The sequence below is a fragment of the Phyllobates terribilis genome, unplaced genomic scaffold, assembly GCF_046119375.1.
Source record: "Phyllobates terribilis strain yellow unplaced genomic scaffold, ASM4611937v1 Scaffold_5__5_contigs__length_657084704, whole genome shotgun sequence".
Lineage (NCBI taxonomy): Eukaryota > Metazoa > Chordata > Amphibia > Anura > Dendrobatidae > Phyllobates > Phyllobates terribilis.
This window is the reverse complement of record NW_027362765.1, coordinates 349,652,871-349,680,305: the sequence shown is the minus strand read 5'-3', so window position 1 is coordinate 349,680,305 and position 27,435 is coordinate 349,652,871. Positions and strand designations below refer to the sequence as shown.

The 27,435-nt window shown below is 49.4% G+C and overlaps 1 protein-coding gene across 6 annotated transcripts in view; it reads left to right on the top strand.

The window, feature by feature from the left end:
- Nucleotides 1–27,435, top strand: part of LOC141273167 (alpha-2-macroglobulin-like protein 1) — a 607,283-nt gene that overhangs the window by 565,051 nt on the left and 14,797 nt on the right. For all 6 annotated transcript variants that reach the window (XM_073684620.1, XM_073684625.1, XM_073684624.1 and 3 more), the window contains one exon: nt 9,670–9,708. In XM_073684620.1, the coding sequence (XP_073540721.1) occupies nt 9,670–9,707 (38 nt within the window). In that variant the 3' untranslated portion in view covers nt 9,708. The remainder of the gene's footprint in view (nt 1–9,669; nt 9,709–27,435) is intronic.

The following is a 27,435-nucleotide window of genomic DNA, read 5'->3' as shown; positions in this document are numbered from 1 at the left end:
ATACAGATTTATACAGCCACCACTAGGGGGAGCTCACTACATACAGATTTATACAGCCACCACAAGGGGGAGCTCACTACATACAGATTTATACAGCCACCACTAGGAGGAGCTCACTATATACAGATTTATACAGCCACCACTAGAGGGAGCTCACCACATACAGATTTATACAGTCACCACTAAAGGGAGCTCACTACATACAGATATATGCATCCACCACTAGAGGGAGCTCACTACATACAGATTTATACAGCCACCACTAGAGGGAGTTCACTATATACAGATTTATACAGTCACCACTAGAGGGAGTTCACTATATACAGATTTATACAGCCACCACTAGAGGGAGCTCACTACATACAGATTTATACAGCCACCACTAGAGGGAGCTCACTACATACAGATTTATACAGCCACCACTAGAGGGAGCTCACTACCTACAGATATATACAGCCACCACTAGAGGGAGCTCACTACATACAGCTTTATACAGCCACCACTAGGAGGAGCTCACTACATACAGATTTCTGCAGTCATCACTAGGGGGAGCTCACTACATACAGATTTCTACAGTCATCACTAGAGAGAGCTCACTACATACAGATATATACAGTCAGCACTAGGGGGAGCTCACTACATACAGATTTATACAGCCACCACTAGAGGGAGCTCACTACATACAGATTTATACAGCCACCACTAGGGGGAGCTCACTACATACAGATTCATACAGTCACCACTAGGGGGAGCTCACTACATACAGATTTATACAGCCACCACTAGGGGGAGCTCACTACATACAGATTTATACAGCCACCACTAGGGGGAGCTCACTACATACAGATTTATACAGTCACTACTAGAGGGAGTTCACTACATACAGATTTATATAGTCACCACTAGGGGGAGCTCACTACATACAGATTTATACAGCCACCACTAGGGGGAGCTCACTACATACAGATTTATACAGCCACCACTAGGGGGAGCTCACTACATACAGATTTATACAGTCACTACTAGAGGGAGTTCACTACATACAGATTTATATAGTCACCACTAGGAGGAGCTCACTACATACAGATTTATACAGTCACCACTAGAGGGAGATCACTACATATAGATTTATACAGCCACCACTAGGGGGAGCTCACTACATACAGATTTATACAGCCACCACTAGAGGGAGCTCACTACATACAGATTTATACAGCCACCACTAGAGGGAGCTCACTACATACAGATTTATACAGCCACCACTAGGGGAAGCTCACTACATACAGATTTTTACAGTCACCACTAGGGGGAGCTCACTACATACAGATTTATACAGCCACCACTAGGGGGAGCTCACTACATACAGATTTATACAGCCACCACTAGAGGGAGCTCACTACATACAGATTTATACAGCCACCACTAGAGGGAGCTCACCACATACAGATTTATACAGTCACCACTAAAGGGAGCTCACTACATACAGATATATGCATCCACCACTAGAGGGAGCTCACTACATACAGATTTATACAGCCACCACTAGAGGGAGTTCACTATATACAGATTTATACAGTCACTACTAGAGGGAGTTCACTATATACAGATTTATACAGCCACCACTAGAGGGAGCTCACTACATACAGATTTATACAGCCACCACTAGAGGGAGCTCACTACATACAGATTTATACAGCCACCACTAGAGGGAGCTCACTACATACAGATATATACAGCCACCACTAGAGGGAGCTCACTACATACAGCTTTATACAGCCACCACTAGGAGGAGCTCACTACATACAGATTTCTGCAGTCATCACTAGGGGGAGCTCACTACATACAGATTTCTACAGTCATCACTAGAGAGAGCTCACTACATACAGATATATACAGTCAGCACTAGGGGGAGCTCACTACATACAGATTTATACAGCCACCACTAGAGGGAGCTCACTACATACAGATTTATACAGCCACCACTAGGGGGAGCTCACTACATACAGATTCATACAGTCACCACTAGGGGGAGCTCACTACATACAGATTTATACAGCCACCACTAGGGGGAGCTCACTACATACAGATTTATACAGCCACCACTAGGGGGAGCTCACTACATACAGATTTATACAGTCACTACTAGAGGGAGTTCACTACATACAGATTTATATAGTCACCACTAGGGGGAGCTCACTACATACAGATTTATACAGTCACCACTAGAGGGAGATCACTACATACAGATTTATACAGCCACCACTAGGGGGAGCTCACTACATACAGATTTATACAGCCACCACTAGGGGGAGCTCACTACATACAGATTTATACAGTCACTACTAGAGGGAGTTCACTACATACAGATTTATATAGTCACCACTAGGAGGAGCTCACTACATACAGATTTATACAGTCACCACTAGAGGGAGATCACTACATATAGATTTATACAGCCACCACTAGGGGGAGCTCACTACATACAGATTTATACAGCCACCACTAGAGGGAGCTCACTACATACAGATTTATACAGCCACCACTAGGGGGAGCTCACTATATACAGATTTATAGAGCCACCACTAGGGGAAGCTCACTACATACAGATTTTTACAGTCACCACTAGGGGGAGCTCACTACATACAGATTTATACAGCCACCACTAGGGGGAGCTCACTACATACAGATTTATACAGCCACCACTAGAGGGAGCTCACTACATACAGATTTATACAGCCACCACTAGGGGGAGCTCACTACATACAGATTTATACAGCCACCACTAGGGGGAGCTCACTACATACAGATTTATACAGCCACCACTAGGAGGAGCTCACTATATACAGATTTATACAGCCACCACTAGAGGGAGCTCACCACATACAGATTTATACAGTCACCACTAAAGGGAGCTCACTACATACAGATATATACATCCACCACTAGAGGGAGCTCACTACATACAGATTTATACAGCCACCACTCGAGGGAGTTCACTATATACAGATTTATACAGTCACCACTAGAGGGAGTTCACTATATACAGATTTATACAGCCACCACTAGAGGGAGCTCACTGCATACAGATTTATACAGCCACCACTAGAGGGAGCTCACTACATACAGATTTATACAGCCACCACTAGAGGGAGCTCACTACATACAGATATATACAGCCACCACTAGAGGGAGCTCACTACATACAGCTTTATACAGCCACCACTAGGAGGAGCTCACTACATACAGATTTCTACAGTCATCACTAGGGGGAGCTCACTATATACAGATTTATACAGCCACCACTAGAGGGAGCTCACTACATACAGATTTATACAGCCACCACTAGAGGGAGCTCACTACATACAGATTTATACAGCCACCACTAGAGGGAGCTCACTACATACAGATATATACAGCCACCACTAGAGGGAGCTCACTACATACAGCTTTATACAGCCACCACTAGGAGGAGCTCACTACATACAGATTTCTACAGTCATCACTAGGGGGAGCTCACTATATACAGATTTATACAGCCACCACTAGAGGGAGCTCACTACATACAGATTTATACAGCCACCACTAGAGGGAGCTCACTACATACAGATTTATACAGCCACCACTAGAGGGAGCTCACTACATACAGATATATACAGCCACCACTAGAGGGAGCTCACTACATACAGCTTTATACAGCCACCACTAGGAGGAGCTCACTACATACAGATTTCTACAGTCATCACTAGAGAGAGCTCACTACATACAGATATATACAGTCAGCACTAGGGGGAGCTCACTACATACAGATTTATACAGCCACCACTAGAGGGAGCTCACTACATACAGATTTATACAGCCACCACTAGGGGGAGCTCACTACATACAGATTCATACAGTCACCACTAGGGGGAGCTCACTACATACAGATTTATACAGCCACCACTAGGGGGAGCTCACTACATACAGATTTATACAGCCACCACTAGGGGGAGCTCACTACATACAGATTTATACAGTCACTACTAGAGGGAGTTCACTACATACAGATTTATATAGTCACCACTAGGGGGAGCTCACTACATACAGATTTATACAGTCACCACTAGAGGGAAATCACTACATACAGATTTATACAGCCACCACTAGGGGGAGCTCACTACATACAGATTTATACAGCCACCACTAGGGGGAGCTCACTACATACAGATTTATACAGTCACTACTAGAGGGAGTTCACTACATACAGATTTATACAGCCACCACTAGAGGGAGCTCACTACATACAGATTTATACAGCCACCACTAGAGGGAGCTCACTACATACAGATTTATACAGCCACCACTAGAGGGAGCTCACTACATACAGATTTATACAGTCACCACTAGGAGGAGCTCACTACATACAGATTTATACAGTCACCACAAGAGGGAGATCACTACATATAGATTTATACAGTCACCACTAGGGGGAGCTCACTACATACAGATTTATACAGCCACCACAAGGGGGAGCTCACTACATACAGATTTATACAGCCACCACTAGGGGGAGCTCACTACATACAGATTTATACAGCCACCACTAGAGGGAGCTCACTACATACAGATTTATACAGTCACCACTAGGGGGAGCTCACTATATACAGATTTATACAGCCACCACTAGGGGAAGCTCACTACATACAGATTTATACAGCCACCACTAGGAGGAGCTCACTATATACAGATTTATACAGTCACCACTAGGGGGAGCTCACTACATACAGATTTATACAGCCACCACTAGGGGGAGCTCACTACATACAGATTTATACAGCCACCACTAGAGGGAGCTCACTACATACAGATTTATACAGCCACCACTAGGGGAAGCTCACTACATACAGATTTATACAGCCACCACTAGGGGGAGCTCACTACATACAGATTTATACAGCCACCACTAGAGAGAGCTCACTACATACAGATATATACAGTCAGCACTAGGGGGAGCTCACTACATGCAGATTTATACAGCCACCACTAGAGGGAGCTCACTACATACAGATTTATACAGCCACCACTAGGGGGAGCTCACTACATACAGATTCATACAGTCACCACTAGGGGGAGCTCACTACATACAGATTTATACAGCCACCACTAGGGGGAGCTCACTACATACAGATTTATACAGCCACCACTAGGAGGAGCTCACTACATACAGATTTATACAGCCACCACTAGAGGGAGCTCACTGCATACAGATTTATACAGTCACTACTAGAGGGAGTTCACTACATACAGATTTATATAGTCACCACTAGGGGGAGCTCACTACATACAGATTTATACAGTCACCACTAGGAGGAGCTCACTACATACAGATTTATACAGTCACCACAAGAGGGAGATCACTACATCTAGATTTATACAGCCACCACTAGGGGGAGCTCACTACATACAGATTTATACAGCCACCACTAGAGGGAGCTCACTACATACAGATTTATACAGTCGCCACTAGGGGGAGCTCACTATATACAGATTTATACAGCCACCACTAGGGGAAGCTCACTACATACAGATTTATACAGCCACCACTAGGAGGAGCTCACTATATACAGATTTATACAGTCACCACTAGGGGGAGCTCACTACATACAGATTTATACAGCCACCACTAGGGGGAGCTCACTACATACAGATTTATGCAGCCACCACTAGAGGGAGCTCACTACATACAGATTTATACAGCCACCACTAGAGGGAGCTCACTACATACAGATTTATACAGCCACCACTAGGGGAAGCTCACTACATACAGATTTATACAGCCACCACTAGGGGGAGCTCACTACATACAGATTTATACAGCCACCACTAGAGAGAGCTCACTACATACAGATATATACAGTCAGCACTAGGGGGAGCTCACTACATACAGATTTATACAGCCACCACTAGAGGGAGCTCACTACATACAGATTTATACAGCCACCACTAGGGGGAGCTCACTACATACAGATTCATACAGTCACCACTAGGGGGAGCTCACTACATACAGATTTATACAGCCACCACTAGGGGGAGCTCACTACATACAGATTTATACAGCCACCACTAGGAGGAGCTCACTACATACAGATTTATACAGCCACCACTAGAGGGAGCTCACTACATACAGATTTATACAGTCACCACAAGGGAGAGATCACTACATATAGATTTATACAGTCACCACTAGGAGGAGCTCACTACATACAGATTTATACAGTCACCACTAGGAGGAGCTCACTACATACAGATTTATACAGTCACCACAAGAGGGAGATCACTACATATAGATTTATACAGCCACCACTAGGGGGAGCTCACTACATACAGATTTATACAGCCACCACTAGAGGGAGCTCACTACATACAGATTTATACAGTCACCACTAGGGGGAGCTCACTATATACAGATTTATACAGCCACCACTAGGGGAAGCTCACTACATACAGATTTATACAGCCACCACTAGGAGGAGCTCACTATATACAGATTTATACAGTCACCACTAGGGGGAGCTCACTACATACAGATTTATACAGCCACCACTAGGGGGAGCTCACTACATACAGATTTATACAGCCACCACTAGAGGGAGCTCACTACATACAGATTTATACAGTCACCACTAGAGGGAGTTCACTACATACAGATTTATACAGTCACCACTAGAGGGAGCTCACTACATACAGATTTATACAGTCACCACTAGAGGGAGCTCACTACATACAGATTTATACAGCCACCACTAGGAGGAGCTCACTATATACAGATTTATACAGCCACCACTAGGGGAAGCTCACTACATACAGATTTATACAGCCACCACTAGGAGGAGCTCACTATATACAGATTTATACAGTCACCACTAGGGGGAGCTCACTACATACAGATTTATACAGCCACCACTAGGGGGAGCTCACTACATACAGATTTATACAGCCACCACTAGAGGGAGCTCACTACATACAGATTTATACAGTCACCACTAGAGGGAGTTCACTACATACAGATTTATACAGTCACCACTAGAGGGAGCTCACTACATACAGATTTATACAGCCACCACTAGGGGGAGCTCACTACATACAGATTTATACAGTCACTACTAGAGGGAGTTCACTACATACAGATTTATACAGCCACCACTAGAGGGAGCTCACTACATACAGATTTATACAGTCACTACTAGAGGGAGCTCACTACATACAGATTTATACAGCCACCACTAGAGGGAGCTCACTACATACAGATTTATACAGCCACCACTAGGGGAAGCTCACTACATACAGATTTATACAGCCACCACTAGAGGGAGCTCACTACATACAGATTTATACAGCCACCACTAGGGGAAGCTCACTACATACAGATTTATACAGCCACCACTAGAGGGAGATCACTACATACAGATTTATACAGCCACCACTAGGGGAAGCTCACTACATACAGATTTATACAGCCACCACTAGGGGGAGCTCACTACATACAGATTCATAAAGCACCCTTTGATCTTTATAATAAATCTGTGTATGAGTTCCCCCTAGTGGTGGCTGCAGGCAGTTACAATCCAGCTATCACCACATACCTCTGCTGTCAGAATTTGATTAGGAATGTATTGCACTTTCTCTCTTTATTGTTTCCTGCTTCTTATCCGCCGGTTTTGGATTGAATTGATAGAAAGCAGGTGACATAGGAGGCGGACATAGCACTGGTGCCGCCAGGAATGGACACAACAGATATGGGCCCCTGTGCAAGAACCGTATATTGGCCCTTTGCAGTTCAATAACTCATTATAAAATGCACAATGTCACTCGTCTTGGAGGTAGAAGTGGCTCCTGACCTCTCGGGCCCCTGTGCGGCTGCAACAGTTGCACCAATTGTATGTCTGCCCTTGGGTGCAGCCTTTGCACCGCACACGGGCCCCAGGTGTAAGGGGCCATTTCTACCTCTACAGCCGTACACAGCTTCTCTCACACAGACATAACTGGACGGCCAAGGGCCCGTATACTGTTCTTGCACATGGGCCCTCGCTTCTGTGTCTGCCCCTGACCTTACTGACCTAGACCCGACCTCTCGCCACCACCATTGACCTCTACGGGCAAAGTGACTATTTTATAATTACAAAATTAATAATCGAATTCTGCTCCCGTCGTTCAGATACCTGTACACTGCTAGGACCGCGATATGTCATCATCCCGGCAGTGATTGATGGCAGTGCTGCAGCTCCGAGCGATAGGTCATCATCCCGGCAGTGATTGATGGCAGTGCTGCAGCTCCGAGCGATAGGTCATCATCCCGGCAGTGATTGATGGCAGTGCTGCAGCTCCGAGCGATATGTCATCATCCCGGCAGTGATTGATGGCAGTGCTGCAGCTCCGAGCGATAGGTCATCATCCCGGCAGTGATTGATGGCAGTGCTGCAGCTCCGAGCGATAGGTCATCATCCCGGCAGTGATTGATGGCAGTGCTGCAGCTCCGAGCGATAGGTCATCATCCCGGCAGTGATTGATGGCAGTGCTGCAGCTCCGAGCGATATGTCATCATCCCGGCAGTGATTGATGGCAGTGCTGCAGCTCCGAGCGATATGTCATCATCCCGGCAGTGATTGATGGCAGTGCTGCAGCTCCAAGCGATATGTCATCATCCCGGCAGTGATTGATGGCAGTGCTGCAGCTCCGAGCAATATGTCATCATCCCGGCAGTGATTGATGGCAGTGCTGCAGCTCCGAGCGATATGTCATCATCCCGGCAGTGATTGATGGCAGTGCTGCAGCTCCGAGCGATAGGTCATCATCCCGGCAGTGATTGATGGCAGTGCTGCAGCTCCGAGCGATATGTCATCATCCCGGCAGTGATTGATGGCAGTGCTGCAGCTCCGAGCGATATGTCATCATCCCGGCAGTGATTGATGGCAGTGCTGCAGCTCCGAGCGATATGTCATCATCCCGGCAGTGATTGATGGCAGTGCTGCAGCTCCGAGCGATAGGTCATCATCCCGGCAGTGATTGATGGCAGTGCTGCAGCTCCGAGCGATATGTCATCATCCCGGCAGTGATTGATGGCAGTGCTGCAGCTCCGAGCGATATGTCATCATCCCGGCAGTGATTGATGGCAGTGCTGCAGCTCCGAGCGATATCTCATCATCCCGGCAGTGATTGATGGCAGTGCTGCAGCTCCGAGCGGTAGGTCATCATCCCGGCAGTGATTGATGGCAGTGCTGCAGCTCCGAGCGATATGTCATCATCCCGGCAGTGATTGATGGCAGTGCTGCAGCTCCGAGCGATATGTCATCATCCCGGCAGTGATTGATGGCAGTGCTGCAGCTCCGAGCGATATCTCATCATCCCGGCAGTGATTGATGGCAGTGCTGCAGCTCCGAGCGGTAGGTCATCATCCCGGCAGTGATTGATGGCAGTGCTGCAGCTCCGAGCGATATGTCATCATCCCGGCAGTGATTGATGGCAGTGCTGCAGCTCCGCACTTCTTTGCCCATATGTGATGATGGTGATGTTATTTGACATGAGATGTTGGTGCTGCAGGTCGCCCACATGAAACATGGTGTCACCCGGTCAGCGCCTTCTTTTTTCCTTGTCCTGCTCTCCTGACTCTTTTCATCTCTTATTTTATGGCAGAGGAACAGAAGACGATCAGCTACTTGAAAACCTGTTAAGGTGAGTGTGCGAGGCGGCGTCCAGAGATGACCTGTGGGGCGACCTCCAGCCGACTATCCTCCCTGTTCTCCGATCTCACGATCTGTGCATTTTGATCCGAGTCTTCACTGTCCTCCATTCCTTACACTTCACTGTCTATATTATATCTGTATTGTGGTCATAAAACACTCCCAGCCTGTGCCCATCACATGTCCATCCACAACTGTCCACACATCATGTCCACCCACCAGTGTCCACACGTCATCTCACCCAGCATTGTCCACATATCATGTCCGTCCACCAGTGTCCACATGTCATCTCACCCAGCATTGTCCACATATCATGTCCGTCCACCAGTGTCCACACGTCATCTCACCCAGCATTGTCCACATATCATGTCCGTCCACCAGTGTCCACATGTCATCTCACCCAGCATTGTCCACATATCATGTCCGTCCACCAGTGTCCACATGTCATCTCACCCAGCATTGTCCACATATCATGTCCGTCCACCAGTGTCCACACGTCATCTCACCCAGCATTGTCCACATATCATGTCCACCCACCAGTGTCCACACGTCATCTCACCCAGCATTGTCCACATATCATGTCCGTCCACCAGTGTCCACATGTCATCTCACCCAGCATTGTCCACATATCATGTCCGTCCACCAGTGTCCACACGTCATCTCACCCAGCATTGTCCACACATCATGTGCATCCACCAGTGTCCACACGTCATCTCACCCAGCATTGTCCACATATCATGTCCGTCCACCAGTGTCCACACGTCATCTCACCCAGCATTGTCCACATATCATGTCCGTCCACCAGTGTCCAAACGTCATCTCACCCAGCATTGTCCACACATCATGTGCATCCACCAGTGTCCACACGTCATCTCACCCAGCATTGTCCACACATCATGTGCATCCACCAGTGTCCACATGTCATCTCACCCAGCATTGTCCACATATCATGTCCGTCCACCAGTGTCCACATGTCATCTCACCCAGCATTGTCCACACATCATGTGCATCCACCAGTGTCCACACGTCATCTCACCCAGCATTGTCCACACATCATGTGCATCCACCAGTGTCCACATGTCATCTCACCCAGCATTGTCCACACATCATGTCCATCCACCAGTGTCCACACGTCATCTCACCCAGCATTGTCCACATATCATGTCCGTCCACCAGTGTCCACATGTCATCTCAACCAGCATTGTCCACATATCATGTCCGTCCACCAGTGTCCACACGTCATCTCACCCAGCATTGTCCACACATCATGTGCATCCACCAGTGTCCACATGTCATCTCACCCAGCATTGTTCACACATCATGTCCACCCACCAGTGTCCACATGTCATCTCACCCAGCATTGTCCACACATCATGTCCGTCCACCAGTGTCCACATGTCATCTCACCCAGCATTGTCCACACATCATGTCCACCCACCAGTGTCCACATGTCATCTCACCCAGCATTGTCCACACATCATGTCCACCCACCAGTGTCCACATGTCATCTCACCCAGCATTGTCCACACGTCATGTCCATCCACCAGTGTCCACACATCATCTCACCCAGCATTGTCCACATATCATGTCCGTCCACCAGTGTCCACATGTCATCTCACCCAGCATTGTCCACACATCATGTGCATCCACCAGTGTCCACATGTCATCTCACCCAGCATTGTCCACACATCATGTCCACCCACCAGTGTCCACATGTCATGTCCATCCACCAGTGTCCACATGTCATCTTACCCAGCATTGTCCACATGTCATGTCCACCCACCAGTGTCCACATGTCATGTCCACCCACCAGTGTCCACATGTCATGTCCATCCACCAGTGTCCACATGTCTTGTCCATCCACCAGTGTCCACATGTCATCTCACCCAGCATTGTCCACACATCATGTGCATCCACCAGTGTCCACATGTCATCTCACCCAGCATTGTCCACACATCATGTCCACCCACCAGTGTCCACATGTCATCTCACCCAGCATTGTCCACACATCATGTGCATCCACCAGTGTCCACATGTCATCTCACCCAGCATTGTCCACACATCATGTGCATCCACCAGTGTCCACATGTCATCTCACCCAGCATTGTCCACACGTCATGTCCACCCACCAGTGTCCACATGTCATGTCCATCCACCAGTGTCCACATGTCTTGTCCATCCACCAGTGTCCACATGTCATCTTACCCAGCATTGTCCACACGTCATGTCCATCCACCAGTGTCCACATGTCATGTCCATCCACAAGTGTCCACATGTCATCTTACCCAGCATTGTCCACACATCATGTCCATCCACCTGTGTCCACACGTCATCTTACCCAGCATTGTCCACACGTCATGTCCATCCACCAGTGTCCACACGTCATGTCCATCCACCAGTGTCCACATGTCATGTCCATCCACCAGTGTCCACATGTCATGTCCATACACCAGTGTCCACATGCCATCTTACCCAGCATTGTCCACACATCATGTCCATCCACCAGTGTCCACAAGTCATCTCACCCAGCATTGTCCACACATCATGTCCACCCACCAGTGTCCACACGTCATGTCCATCCACCAGTGTCCACACGTCATGTCCACCCACCAGTGTCCACATGTCATCTCATTCAGCATTGTCCACATATCTTGTCCATCCACCAGTGTCCACATGTCATGTCACCCAGCATTGTCCACACGTCATGTTTATCCACCAGTGTCCACATGTCATGTCACCCAGCATTGTCCACACATCATGTCCATCCACCAGTGTCCTCACGTCATGTCCATCCACCAGTGTCCACATGTCTTGTCCATCCACCAGTGTCCACATGTCATCTTACCCAGCATTGTCCACACATCATGTCCATCCACCAGTGTCCACATATCATGTCCATCCACCAGTGTCCACATGTTATCTTACCCATCATTGTCCACATGTCATGTCCATCCACCAGTGTCCACATGTCATCTCACCCAGCATTGTCCACATATCATGTGCATCCACCAGTGTCCACATGTCTTGTCCATCCACCAGTGTCCACATGTCATCTTACCCAGCATTGTCCACACATCATGTCCATCCACCAGTGTCCACATGTCATCTCACCCAGCATTGTCCACACATCATGTCCATCCACCAGTGTCCACATGTCATCTTACCCAGCATTGTCCACATATCATGTCCGTCCACCAGTGTCCACACGTCATCTCACCCAGCATTGTCCACACATCATGTGCATCCACCAGTGTCCACATGTCATCTTACCCAGCATTGTCCACACATCATGTCCACCCACCAGTGTCCACACGTCATGTCCATCCACCAGTGTCCACACGTCATCTCACCCAGCATTGTCCACACATCATGTGCATCCACCAGTGTCCACATGTCATCTCACCCAGCATTGTCCACATAACGTGTGTTTCCAGCAGTGTCCACATGTCATCTCACCCAGCATTGTCCACACATCATGTCCACCCACCAGTGTCCACACGTCATGTCCATCCACCAGTGTCCACATGTCATCTCACCCAGCATTGTCCACATAACGTGTGTTTCCAGCAGTGTCCACATGTCATCTCACCCAGCATTGTCCACACATCATGTCCACCCACCAGTGTCCACACGTCATGTCCATCCACCAGTGTCCTCACGTCATGTCCATCCACCAGTGTCCACATGTCTTGTCCATCCACCAGTGTCCACATGTCATGTTATCCAGCATTGTCCACATATCATGTCCGTCCACCAGTGTCCACATGTCATCTCACCCAGCATTGTCCACATATCATGTCCGTCCACCAGTGTCCACACGTCATCTCACCCAGCATTGTCCACACATCATGTCCATCCACCAGTGTCGACACGTCATCTCACCCAACATTGTCCACATATCATGTCCGTCCACCAGTGTCCACATGTCATCTCACCCAGCATTGTCCACATATCATGTCCGTCCACCAGTGTCCACACGTCATCTCACCCAGCATTGTCCACACATCATGTCCATTCACCAGTGTCCACATGTCATCTTACCCATCATTGTCCACATGTCATGTCCATCCACCAGTGTCCACATGTCATCTCACCCAGCATTGTCCACATATCATGTGCATCCACCAGTGTCCACATGTCTTGTCCATCCACCAGTGTCCACATGTCATCTTACCCAGCATTGTCCACACATCATGTCCATCCACCAGTGTCCACATGTCATGTCCATCCACCAGTGTCCACATGTCATCTTACCCATCATTGTCCACACGTCATGTCCATCCACGAGTGTCCACATGTCTTGTCCATCCACCAGTGTCCACATGTCGTCTTACCCAGCATTGTCCACACGTCATGTCCACCCACCAGTGTCCACATGTCATCTCACCCAGCATTGTCCACACATCATGTGCATCCACCAGTGTCCACATGTCATCTCACCCAGCATTGTCCACACATCATGTCCATCCACCAGTGTCCACATGTCATCTCACCCAGCATTGTCCACATATCATGTCCGTCCACCAGTGTCCACACGTCATCTCACCCAGCATTGTCCACACATCATGTGCATCCACCAGTGTCCACATGTCATCTCACCCAGCATTGTCCACACATCATGTCCACCTACCAGTGTCCACACGTCATGTCCATCCACCAGTGTCCACACGTCATCTCACCCAGCATTGTCCACACATCATGTGCATCCACCAGTGTCCACATGTCATCTCATCCAGCATTGTCCACATAACGTGTGTTTCCAGCAGTGTCCACATGTCATCTCACCCAGCATTGTCCACACATCATGTCCACCCACCAGTGTCCACACGTCATGTCCATCCACCAGTGTCCTCACGTCATATCCATCCACCAGTGTCCACATGTCTTGTCCATCCACCAGTGTCCACATGTCATCTTATCCAGCATTGTCCACATATCATGTCCGTCCACCAGTGTCCACATGTCATCTCACCCAGCATTGTCCACATATCATGTCCGTCCACCAGTGTCCACACGTCATCTCACCCAGCATTGTCCACACATCATGTGCATCCACCAGTGTCCACACGTCATCTCACCCAGCATTGTCCACACATCATGTGCATCCACCAGTGTCCACATGTCATCTCACCCAGCATTGTCCACACATCATGTCCATCCACCAGTGTCCACACGTCATCTCACCCAGCATTGTCCACATATCATGTCCGTCCACCAGTGTCCACATGTCATCTCACCCAGCATTGTCCACATATCATGTCCGTCCACCAGTGTCCACACGTCATCTCACCCAGCATTGTCCACACATCATGTGCATCCACCAGTGTCCACATGTCATCTCACCCAGCATTGTCCACACATCATGTCCACCCACCAGTGTCCACATGTCATCTCACCCAGCATTGTCCACACGTCATGTCCATCCACCAGTGTCCACACGTCATCTCACCCAGCATTGTCCACATATCATGTCCGTCCACCAGTGACCACACGTCATCCTACTCAGCATTGTCCACATATCATGTCCGTCCACCAGTGTCCACATGTCATCTCACCCAGCATTGTCCACATGTCATGTCCACCCACCAGTGTCCACATGTCTTGTCCATCCACCAGTGTCCACATGTCATCTTACCCAGCATTGTCCACACGTCATGTCCATCCACCAGTCTCCACATGTCTTCTCCATCCACCAGTGCCCACATGTCATCTTACCCAGCATTGTCCACACATCATGTCCACCCACCAGTGTCCACATGTCATCTCACCCAGCATTGTCCACACATCATGTGCATCCACCAGTGTCCACATGTCTTGTCCATCCACAAGTGTCCACATGTCATCTTACCCAGCATTGTCCACACGTCATGTCCATCCACCAGTCTCCACATGTCTTCTCCATCCACCAGTGCCCACATGTCATCTTACCCAGCATTGTCCACACATCATGTCCACCCACCAGTGTCCACATGTCATCTCACCCAGCATTGTCCACACATCATGTGCATCCACCAGTGTCCACATGTCATCTCACCCAGCATTGTCCACACATCATGTGCATCCACAAGTGTCCACATGTCATCTCACCCAGCATTGTCCACACATCATGTCCACCCACCAGTGTCCACATGTCATCTCACCCAGCATTGTCCACACATCATGTCCACCCACCAGTGTCCACATGTCATCTCACCCAGCATTGTCCACACGTCATGTCCATCCACCAGTGTCCACACGTCATCTCACCCAGCATTGTCCACATATCATGTCCGTCCACCAGTGTCCACATGTCATCTCACCCAGCATTGTTCACATATCATGTCCACCCACCAGTGTCCACATGTCATGTCCATCCACCAGTGTCCACATGTCATCTTACCCAGCATTGTCCACATGTCATGTCCATCCACCAGTGTCCACATGTCATGTCCATCCACCAGTGTCCACATGTCTTGTCCATCCACCAGTGTCCACATGTCATCTTACCCAGCATTGTCCACACGTCATGTCCATCCACCAGTATCCACATGTCATGTCCATCCACCAGTGTCCACATGTCATCTTACCCAGCATTGTCCACACATCATGTCCATCCACCTGTGTCCACACGTCATCTTACCCAGCATTATCCACACGTCATGTCCATCCACCAGTGTCCACACATCATGTCAATCCACCAGTGTCCACATGTCATGTCCATACACCAGTGTCCACATGCCATCTTACCCAGCATTGTCCACACATCATGTCCATCCACCAGTGTCCACAAGTCATCTCACCCAGCATTGTCCACACATCATGTCCACCCACCAGTGTCCACACGTCATGTCCATCCACCAGTGTCCACACGTCATGTCCACCCACCAGTGTCCACATGTCATCTCATTCAGCATTGTCCACATATCTTGTCCATCCACCAGTGTCCACATGTCATGTCACCCAGCATTGTCCACACGTCATGTTCATCCAGCAGTGTCCACATGTCATGTCACCCAGCATTGTCCACACATCATGTCCATCCACCAGTGTCCTCACGTCATGTCCATCCACCAGTGTCCACATGTCTTGTCCATCCACCAGTGTCCACATGTCATCTTACCCAGCATTGTCCACACATCATGTCCATCCACCTGTGTCCACACGTCATCTTACCCAGCATTGTCCACACGTCATGTCCATCCACCAGTGTCCACACATCATGTCAATCCACCAGTGTCCACATGTCATGTCCATACACCAGTGTCCACATGCCATCTTACCCAGCATTGTCCACACATCATGTCCATCCACCAGTGTCCACAAGTCATCTCACCCAGCATTGTCCACACATCATGTCCACCCACCAGTGTCCACACGTCATGTCCATCCACCAGTGTCCACACGTCATGTCCACCCACCAGTGTCCACATGTCATCTCATTCAGCATTGTCCACATATCTTGTCCATCCACCAGTGTCCACATGTCATGTCACCCAGCATTGTCCACACGTCATGTTCATCCAGCAGTGTCCACATGTCATGTCACCCAGCATTGTCCACACATCATGTCCATCCACCAGTGTCCTCACGTCATGTCCATCCACCAGTGTCCACATGTCTTGTCCATCCACCAGTGTCCACATGTCATCTTACCCAGCATTGTCCACACATCATGTCCATCCACCAGTGTCCACATATCATGTCCATCCACCAGTGTCCACATGTCATCTTACCCATCATTGTCCACATGTCATGTCCATCCACCAGTGTCCACATGTCATCTCACCCAGCATTGTCCACATATCATGTGCATCCACCAGTGTCCACATGTCTTGTCCATCCACCAGTGTCCACATGTCATCTTACCCAGCATTGTCCACACATCATGTCCATCCACCAGTGTCCACATGTCATGTCCATCCACCAGTGTCCACATGTCATCTTACCCAGCATTGTCCACACGTCATGTCCATCCACGAGTGTCCACATGTCTTGTCCATCCACCAGTGTCCACATGTCATCTTACCCAGCATTGTCCACTCGTCATGTCCATCCACCAGTGTCCACATGTCATGTCCATCCACCAGTGTCCACATGTCATCTTACCCATCATTGTCCACACGTCATGTCCATCCACGAGTGTCCACATGTCATCTCACCCAGCATTGTCCACACATCATGTGCATCCACCAGTGTCCACATGTCATCTCACCCAGCATTGTCCACACATCATGTCCATCCACCAGTGTCCACATGTCATCTCACCCAGCATTGTCCACATATCATGTCCGTCCACCAGTGTCCACACGTCATCTCACCCAGCATTGTCCACACATCATGTGCATCCACCAATGTCCACATGTCATCTCACCCAGCATTGTCCACACATCATCACCCACCAGTTTCCACACGTCATGTCCATCCACCAGTGTCCACACGTCATCTCACCCAGCATTGTCCACACATCATGTGCATCCACCAGTGTCCACACGTCATGTCCATCCACCAGTTTCCTCACGTCATGTCCATCCACCAGTGTCCACATGTCTTGTCCATCCACCAGTGTCCACATGTCATCTTACCCAGCATTGTCCACACATCATGTCCATCCACCAGTGTCCACATATCATGTCCATCCACCAGTGTCCACATGTCATCTTACCCATCATTGTCCACATGTCATGTCCATCCACCAGTGTCCACATGTCATCTCACCCAGCATTGTCCACACATCATGTGCATCCACCAGTGTCCACATGTCATCTCACCCAGCATTGTCCACACATCATGTCCATCCACCAGTGTCCACATGTCATCTCACCCAGCATTGTCCACATATCATGTCCGTCCACCAGTGTCCACACGTCATCTCACCCAGCATTGTCCACATATCATGTCCGTCCACCAGTGTCCACATGTCATCTCACCCAGCATTGTCCACACATCATGTGCATCCACCAGTGTCCACATGTCATCTCACCCAGCATTGTCCACACATCATGTCCACCCACCAGTGTCCACATGTCATCTCACCCAGCATTGTCCACACGTCATGTCCATCCACCAGTGTCCACACGTCATCTCACCCAGCATTGTCCACATATCATGTTTGTCCACCAGTGTCCACACGTCATCTCACTCAGCATTGTCCACATATCATGTCCGTCCACCAGTGCCCACATGTCATCTCACCCAGCATTGTTCACATATCATGTCCACCCACCAGTGTCCACATGTCATGTCCATCCACCAGTGTCCACATGTCATCTTACCCAGCATTGTCCACATGTCATGTCCACCCACCAGTGTCCACATGTCATGTCCATCCACCAGTGTCCACATGTCATCTTACCCAGCATTGTCCACATGTCATGTCCACCCACCAGTGTCCACATGTCATGTCCATCCACCAGTGTCCACATGTCTTGTCCATCCACCAGTGTCCACATGTCTTGTCCATCCACCAGTGTCCACATGTCATCTCACCCAGCATTGTCCACATATCATGTCCGTCCACCAGTGTCCACACGTCATCTCACCCAGCATTGTCCACATATCATGTCCGTCCACCAGTGTCCACATGTCATCTCACCCAGCATTGTCCACACATCATGTGCATCCACCAGTGTCCACATGTCATCTCACCCAGCATTGTCCACACATCATGTGCATCCACCAGTGTCCACATGTCATCTCACCCAGCATTGTCCACACATCATGTCCACCCACCAGTGTCCACATGTCATCTCACCCAGCATTGTCCACACGTCATGTCCATCCACCAGTGTCCACACGTCATCTCACCCAGCATTGTCCACATATCATGTCCGTCCACCAGTGTCCACATGTCATCTCACCCAGCATTGTTCACATATCATGTCCACCCACCAGTGTCCACATGTCATGTCCATCCACCAGTGTCCACATGTCATCTTACCCAGCATTGTCCACATGTCATGTCCACCCACCAGTGTCCACATGTCATGTCCATCCACCAGTGTCCACATGTCTTGTCCATCCACCAGTGTCCACATGTCATCTTACCCAGCATTGTCCACACATCATGTCCATCCACCAGTGTCCACATGTCATGTCCATCCACCAGTGTCCACATGTCATCTTACCCAGCATTGTCCACACATCATGTCCATCAACCTGTGTCCACACGTCATCTTACCCAGCATTGTCCACACGTCATGTCCATCCACCAGTGTCCACACGTCATGTCAATCCACCAGTGTCCACATGTCATGTCCATACACCAGTGTCCACATGCAATCTTACCAAGCATTGTCCACACATCATGTCAATCCACCAGTGTCCACAAGTCATCTTACCCAGCATTGTCCACACATCATGTCCACCCACCAGTGTCCACACATCATGTCCATCCACCAGTGTCCACACGTCATGTCCACCCACCAGTGTCCACATGTCATCTCATTCAGCATTGTCCACATATCTTGTCCATCCACCAGTGTCCACATGTCATGTCACCCAGCATTGTCCACACGTCATGTTCATCCACCAGTGTCCACATGTCATGTCACCCAGCATTGTCCACACATCATGTCCATCCACCAGTGTCCTCACGTCATGTCCATCCACCAGTGTCCACATGTCTTGTCCATCCACCAGTGTCCACATGTCATCTTACCCAGCATTGTCCACACATCATGTCCATCCACCAGTTTCCACATGTCATGTCCATCCACCAGTGTCCACATGTCATCTTACCCATCATTGTCCACATGTCATGTCCATCCACCAGAGTCCACATGTCATCTCACCCAGCATTGTCCACATATCATGTGCATCCACCAGTGTCCACATGTCTTGTCCATCCACCAGTGTCCACATGTCATCTTACCCAGCATTGTCCACACATCATGTCCATCCACCAGTGTCCACATGTCATCTTACCCAGCATTGTCCACACGTCATGTCCATCCACGAGTGTCCACATGTCTTGTCCATCCACCAGTGTCCACATGTCATCTTACCCAGCATTGTCCACTCGTCATGTCCATCCACCAGTGTCCACATGTCATGTCCTTCAACCAGTGTCCACATGTCATCTTACCCATCATTGTCCACACGTCATGTCCATCCACGAGTGTCCACATGTCTTGTCCATCCACCAGTGTCCACATGTCGTCTTACCCAGCATTGTCCACACGTCATGTCCACCCACCAGTGTCCACATGTCATCTCACCCAGCATTGTCCACACATCATGTCCATCCACCAGTGTTCACATGTCATCTCACCCAGCATTGTCCACATATCATGTCCGTCCACCAGTGTCCACACGTCATCTCACCCAGCATTGTCCACACATCATGTGCATCCACCAATGTCCACATGTCATCTCACCCAGCATTGTCCACACATCATCTCCACCCATCAGTGTCCACACGTCATGTCCATCCACCAGTGTCCACACGTCATCTCACCCAGCATTGTCCACACATCATGTGCATCCACCAGTGTCCACATGTCATCTCACCCAGCATTGTCCACATATCATGTCCACCCACCAGTGTCCACACGTCATGTCCATCCACCAGTGTCCTCACGTCATGTCCATCCACCAGTGTCCACATGTCTTGTCCATCCACCAGTGTCCACATGTCATCTTACCCAGCATTGTCCACACATCATGTCCATCCACCAGTGTCCACATATCATGTCCATCCACCAGTGTCCACATGTCATCTTACCCATCATTGTCCACATGTCATGTCCATCCACCAGTGTCCACATGTCATCTCACCCAGCATTGTCCACATATCATGTGCATCCACCAGTGTCCTCACGTCATGTCCATCCACCAGTGTCCACATGTCTTGTCCATCCACCAGTGTCCACATGTCATCTTACCCAGCATTGTCCACACATCATGTCCATCCACCAGTGTCCACATGTCATGTCCATCCACCAGTGTCCACATGTCATCTTACCCAGCATTGTCCACACGTCATGTCCATCCACGAGTGTCCACATGTCTTGTCCATCCACCAGTGTCCACATGTCATCTTACCCAGCATTGTCCACATGTCATGTCCATCCACCAGTGTCCACATGTCATCTTACCCATCATTGTCCACACGTCATGTCCATCCACCAGTGTCCACATGTCTTGTCCATCCACCAGTGTCCAAATGTCATCTTACCCAGCATTGTCCACACGTCATGTCCATCCACGAGTGTCCACATGTCTTGTCCATCCACCAGTGTCCACATGTCGTCTTACCCAGCATTGTCCACACGTCATGTCCACCCACCAGTGTCCACATGTCATCTCACCCAGCATTGTCCACACATCATGTGCATCCACCAGTGTCCACATGTCATCTCACCCAGCATTGTCCACACATCATGTCCATCCACCAGTGTCCACATGTCATCTCACCCAGCATTGTCCACATATCATGTCCGTCCTCCAGTGTCCACACGTCATCTCACCCAGCATTGTCCACACATCATGTGCATCCACCAATGTCCACATGTCATCTCACCCAGCATTGTCCACACATCATCTCCACCCATCAGTGTCCACACGTCATGTCCATCCACCAGTGTCCACACGTCATCTCACCCAGCATTGTCCACATATCATGTCCGTCCACCAGTGTCCACATGTCATGTCCATCTACCACTGTCCACATGTCATCTTACCCAGCATTGTCCACATGTCATGTCCACCCACCAGTGTCCACATGTCATGTCCATCCACCAGTGTCCACATGTCATGTCCATCCACCAGTGTCCACATGTCATCTTACCCAGCATTGTCCACACATCATGTCCATCCACCTGTGTCCACACGTCATCTTACCCAGCATTGTCCACACGTCATGTCCATCCACCAGTGTCCACACGTCATGTCCATCCACCAGTGTCCACATGTCATGTCCATCCACCAGTGTCCACATGCCATCTTACCCAGCATTGTCCACACATCATGTCCATCCACCAGTGTCCACAAGTCATCTCACCCAGCATTGTCCACACATCATGTCCACCCACCAGTGTCCACACATCATGTCCATCCACCAGTGTCCACACGTCATGTCCACCCACCAGTGTCCACATGTCATCTCATTCAGCATTGTCCACATATCTTGTCCATCCACCAGTGTCCACATGTCATGTCACCCAGCATTGTCCACACGTCATGTTCATCCACCAGTGTCCACATGTCATGTCACCCAGCATTGTCCACACATCATGTCCATCCACCTGTGTCCTCACGTCATGTCCATCCACCAGTGTCCACATGTCTTGTCCATCCACCAGTGTCCACATGTCATCTTACCCAGCATTGTCCACACGTCATGTCCATCCACCAGTATCCACATGTCTTGTCCATCCACCAGTGTCCACATGTCATCTTACCCGGCATTGTCCACACATCATGTCCATCCACCAGTGTCCACATGTCATGTCCATCCACCAGTGTCCACATGTCATCTCACCCAGCATTGTCCACACGTCATGTCCATCCATGAGTGTCCACATGTCTTGTCCATCCACCAGTGTCCACATGTCATCTTACCCAGCATTGTCCACACGTCATGTCCATCCACCAGTGTCCACATGTCATCTCACCCAGCATTGTCCACACATCATGTTCATCCACCAGTGTCCACATGTCATCTCACCCAGCATTGTCCACACATCATGTCCATCCACCAGTGTCCACATGTCATCTCACCCAGCATTGTCCACATATCATGTCCATCCACCAGTGTCCACATGTCATGTCCATCCACCAGTGTCCACATGTCATGTCACCCAGCATTGTCCACACGTCATGTTCATCCACCAGTGTCCACATGTCATGTCACCCAGCATTGTCCACACATCATGTCCATCCACCAGTGTCCTCACGTCATGTCCATCCACCAGTGTCCACATGTCTTGTCCATCCACCAGTGTCCACATGTCATCTTACCCAGCATTGTCCACACGTCATGTCCATCCACGAGTGTCCACATGTCTTGTCCATCCACCAGTGTCCACATGTCATCTTACCCAGCATTGTCCACACATCATGTCCATCCACCAGTGTCCACATGTCATGTCCATCCACCAGTGTCCACATGTCATCTTACCCAGCATTGTCCACACGTCATGTCCATCCACGAGTGTCCACATGTCTTGTCCATCCACCAGTGTCCACATGTCATCTTACCCAGCATTGTCCACATGTCATGTCCATCCACCAGTGTCCACATGTCATCTTACCCATCATTGTCCACACGTCATGTCCATCCACCAGTGTCCACATGTCTTGTCCATCCACCAGTGTCCAAATGTCATCTTACCCAGCATTGTCCACACGTCATGTCCATCCACGAGTGTCCACATGTCTTGTCCATCCACCAGTGTCCACATGTCGTCTTACCCAGCATTGTCCACACGTCATGTCCACCCACCAGTGTCCACATGTCATCTCACCCAGCATTGTCCACACATCATGTGCATCCACCAGTGTCCACATGTCATCTCACCCAGCATTGTCCACACATCATGTCCATCCACCAGTGTCCACATGTCATCTCACCCAGCATTGTCCACATATCATGTCCGTCCTCCAGTGTCCACACGTCATCTCACCCAGCATTGTCCACACATCATGTGCATCCACCAATGTCCACATGTCATCTCACCCAGCATTGTCCACACATCATCTCCACCCATCAGTGTCCACACGTCATGTCCATCCACCAGTGTCCACACGTCATCTCACCCAGCATTGTCCACATATCATGTCCGTCCACCAGTGTCCACATGTCATGTCCATCTACCACTGTCCACATGTCATCTTACCCAGCATTGTCCACATGTCATGTCCACCCACCAGTGTCCACATGTCATGTCCATCCACCAGTGTCCACATGTCATGTCCATCCACCAGTGTCCACATGTCATCTTACCCAGCATTGTCCACACGTCATGTCCATCCACCAGTGTCCACACGTCATGTCCATCCACCAGTGTCCACATGTCATGTCCATCCACCAGTGTCCACATGCCATCTTACCCAGCATTGTCCACACATCATGTCCATCCACCAGTGTCCACAAGTCATCTCACCCAGCATTGTCCACACATCATGTCCACCCACCAGTGTCCACACGTCATGTCCATCCACCAGTGTCCACACGTCATGTCCACCCACCAGTGTCCACATGTCATCTCATTCAGCATTGTCCACATATCTTGTCCATCCACCAGTGTCCACATGTCATGTCACCCAGCATTGTCCACACGTCATGTTCATCCACCAGTGTCCACATGTCATGTCACCCAGCATTGTCCACACATCATGTCCATCCACCTGTGTCCTCACGTCATGTCCATCCACCAGTGTCCACATGTCTTGTCCATCCACCAGTGTCCACATGTCATCTTACCCAGCATTGTCCACACGTCATGTCCATCCACCAGTATCCACATGTCTTGTCCATCCACCAGTGTCCACATGTCATCTTACCCGGCATTGTCCACACATCATGTCCATCCACCAGTGTCCACATGTCATGTCCATCCACCAGTGTCCACATGTCATCTCACCCAGCATTGTCCACACGTCATGTCCATCCATGAGTGTCCACATGTCTTGTCCATCCACCAGTGTCCACATGTCATCTTACCCAGCATTGTCCACACGTCATGTCCATCCACCAGTGTCCACATGTCATCTCACCCAGCATTGTCCACACATCATGTTCATCCACCAGTGTCCACATGTCATCTCACCCAGCATTGTCCACACATCATGTCCATCCACCAGTGTCCACATGTCATCTCACCCAGCATTGTCCACATATCATGTCCATCCACCAGTGTCCACATGTCATGTCCATCCACCAGTGTCCACATGTCATGTCACCCAGCATTGTCCACACGTCATGTTCATCCACCAGTGTCCACATGTCATGTCACCCAGCATTGTCCACACATCATGTCCATCCACCAGTGTCCTCACGTCATGTCCATCCACCAGTGTCCACATGTCTTGTCCATCCACCAGTGTCCACATGTCATCTTACCCAGCATTGTCCACACATCATGTCCATCCACCAGTGTCCACATGTCATGTCCATCCACCAGTGTCCACATGTCATCTTACCCATTATTGTCAACACGTCATGTCCATCCACCAGTGTCCACATGTCTTGTCCATCCACCAGTGTCCACATGTCATCTTACCCAGCATTGTCCACACATCATGTCCATCCACCAGTGTCCTCATGTCATGTCCATCCACCAGTGTCCTCATGTCATGTCCATCCACCAGTGTCCACATGTCATCTTACCCAGCATTGTCCACACGTCATGTCCATCCACGAATGTCCACATGTCATCTTACCCAGCATTGTCCACACGTCATGTCCATCCACCAGTGTCCACATGTCATGTCCATCAACCAGTATCCACATGTCATCTTACCCAGCATTGTCCACACGTCATGTCCATCCACGAGTGTCCACATGTCATCTTACCCAGCATTGTCCACACGTCATGTCCATCCACCAGTGTCCACATGTCATGTCCATCCACCAGTGTCCACATGTCATCTTACCCAGCATTGTCCACACGTCATGTCCATCCACTAGTGTCCACATGTCATCTTGCCCTGCATTGTCCACACGTCATGTCCATCCACCAGTGTCCACATGTCATCTTACCCAGCATTGTCCACACGTCATGTCCATCCACCAGTGTCCACATGTCATGTCCATCCACCAGTGTCCACATGTCATGTCCATCCACCAGTGTCCACATGTCATCTTACCCAGCATTGTCCACACGTCTTGTCCATCCACCAGTGTCCACATGTCTTGTCCATCCACCAGTGTCCACATGTCATCTTACCCAGCATTGTCCACACATCATGTCCATCCACCAGTGTCCACATATCATGTCCATCCACAAGTGTCCACATGTCATCTTACCCATCATTGTCCACACGTCATGTCCATCCACCAGTATCCACATGTCTTGTCCATCCACCAGTGTCCACATGTCATCTTACCCAGCATTGTCCACACATCATGTCCATCCACCAGTGTCCACATGTCATGTCCATCCACCAGTGTCCACATGTCATCTCACCCAGCATTGTCCACACGTCATGTCCATCCACGAGTGTCCACATGTCTTGTCCATCCACCAGTGTCCACATGTCATCTTACCCAGCATTGTCCACACGTCATGTCCATCCACCAGTGTCCACATGTCATGTCCATCCACCAGTGTCCACATGTCATCTTACCCATCATTGTCCACACGTCATGTCCATCCACGAGTGTCCACATGTCTTGTCCATCCACCAGTGTCCACATGTCATCTTACCCAGCATTGTCCACACGTCATGTCCACCCACCAGTGTCCACATGTCATCTCACCCAGCATTGTCCACACATCATGTGCATCCACCAGTGTCCACATGTCATCTCACCCAGCATTGTCCACACATCATGTCCATCCACCAGTGTCCACATGTCATCTCACCCAGCATTGTCCACATATCATGTGCATCCACCAGTGTCCACATGTCATCTCACCCAGCATTGTCCACACGTCATGTCCATCCACCAGTGTCCACATGTCATGTCCATCCACCAGTGTCCACATGTCATGTCACCCAGCATTGTCCACACGTCATGTTCATCCACCAGTGTCCACATGTCATGTCACCCAGCATTGTCCACACATCATGTCCA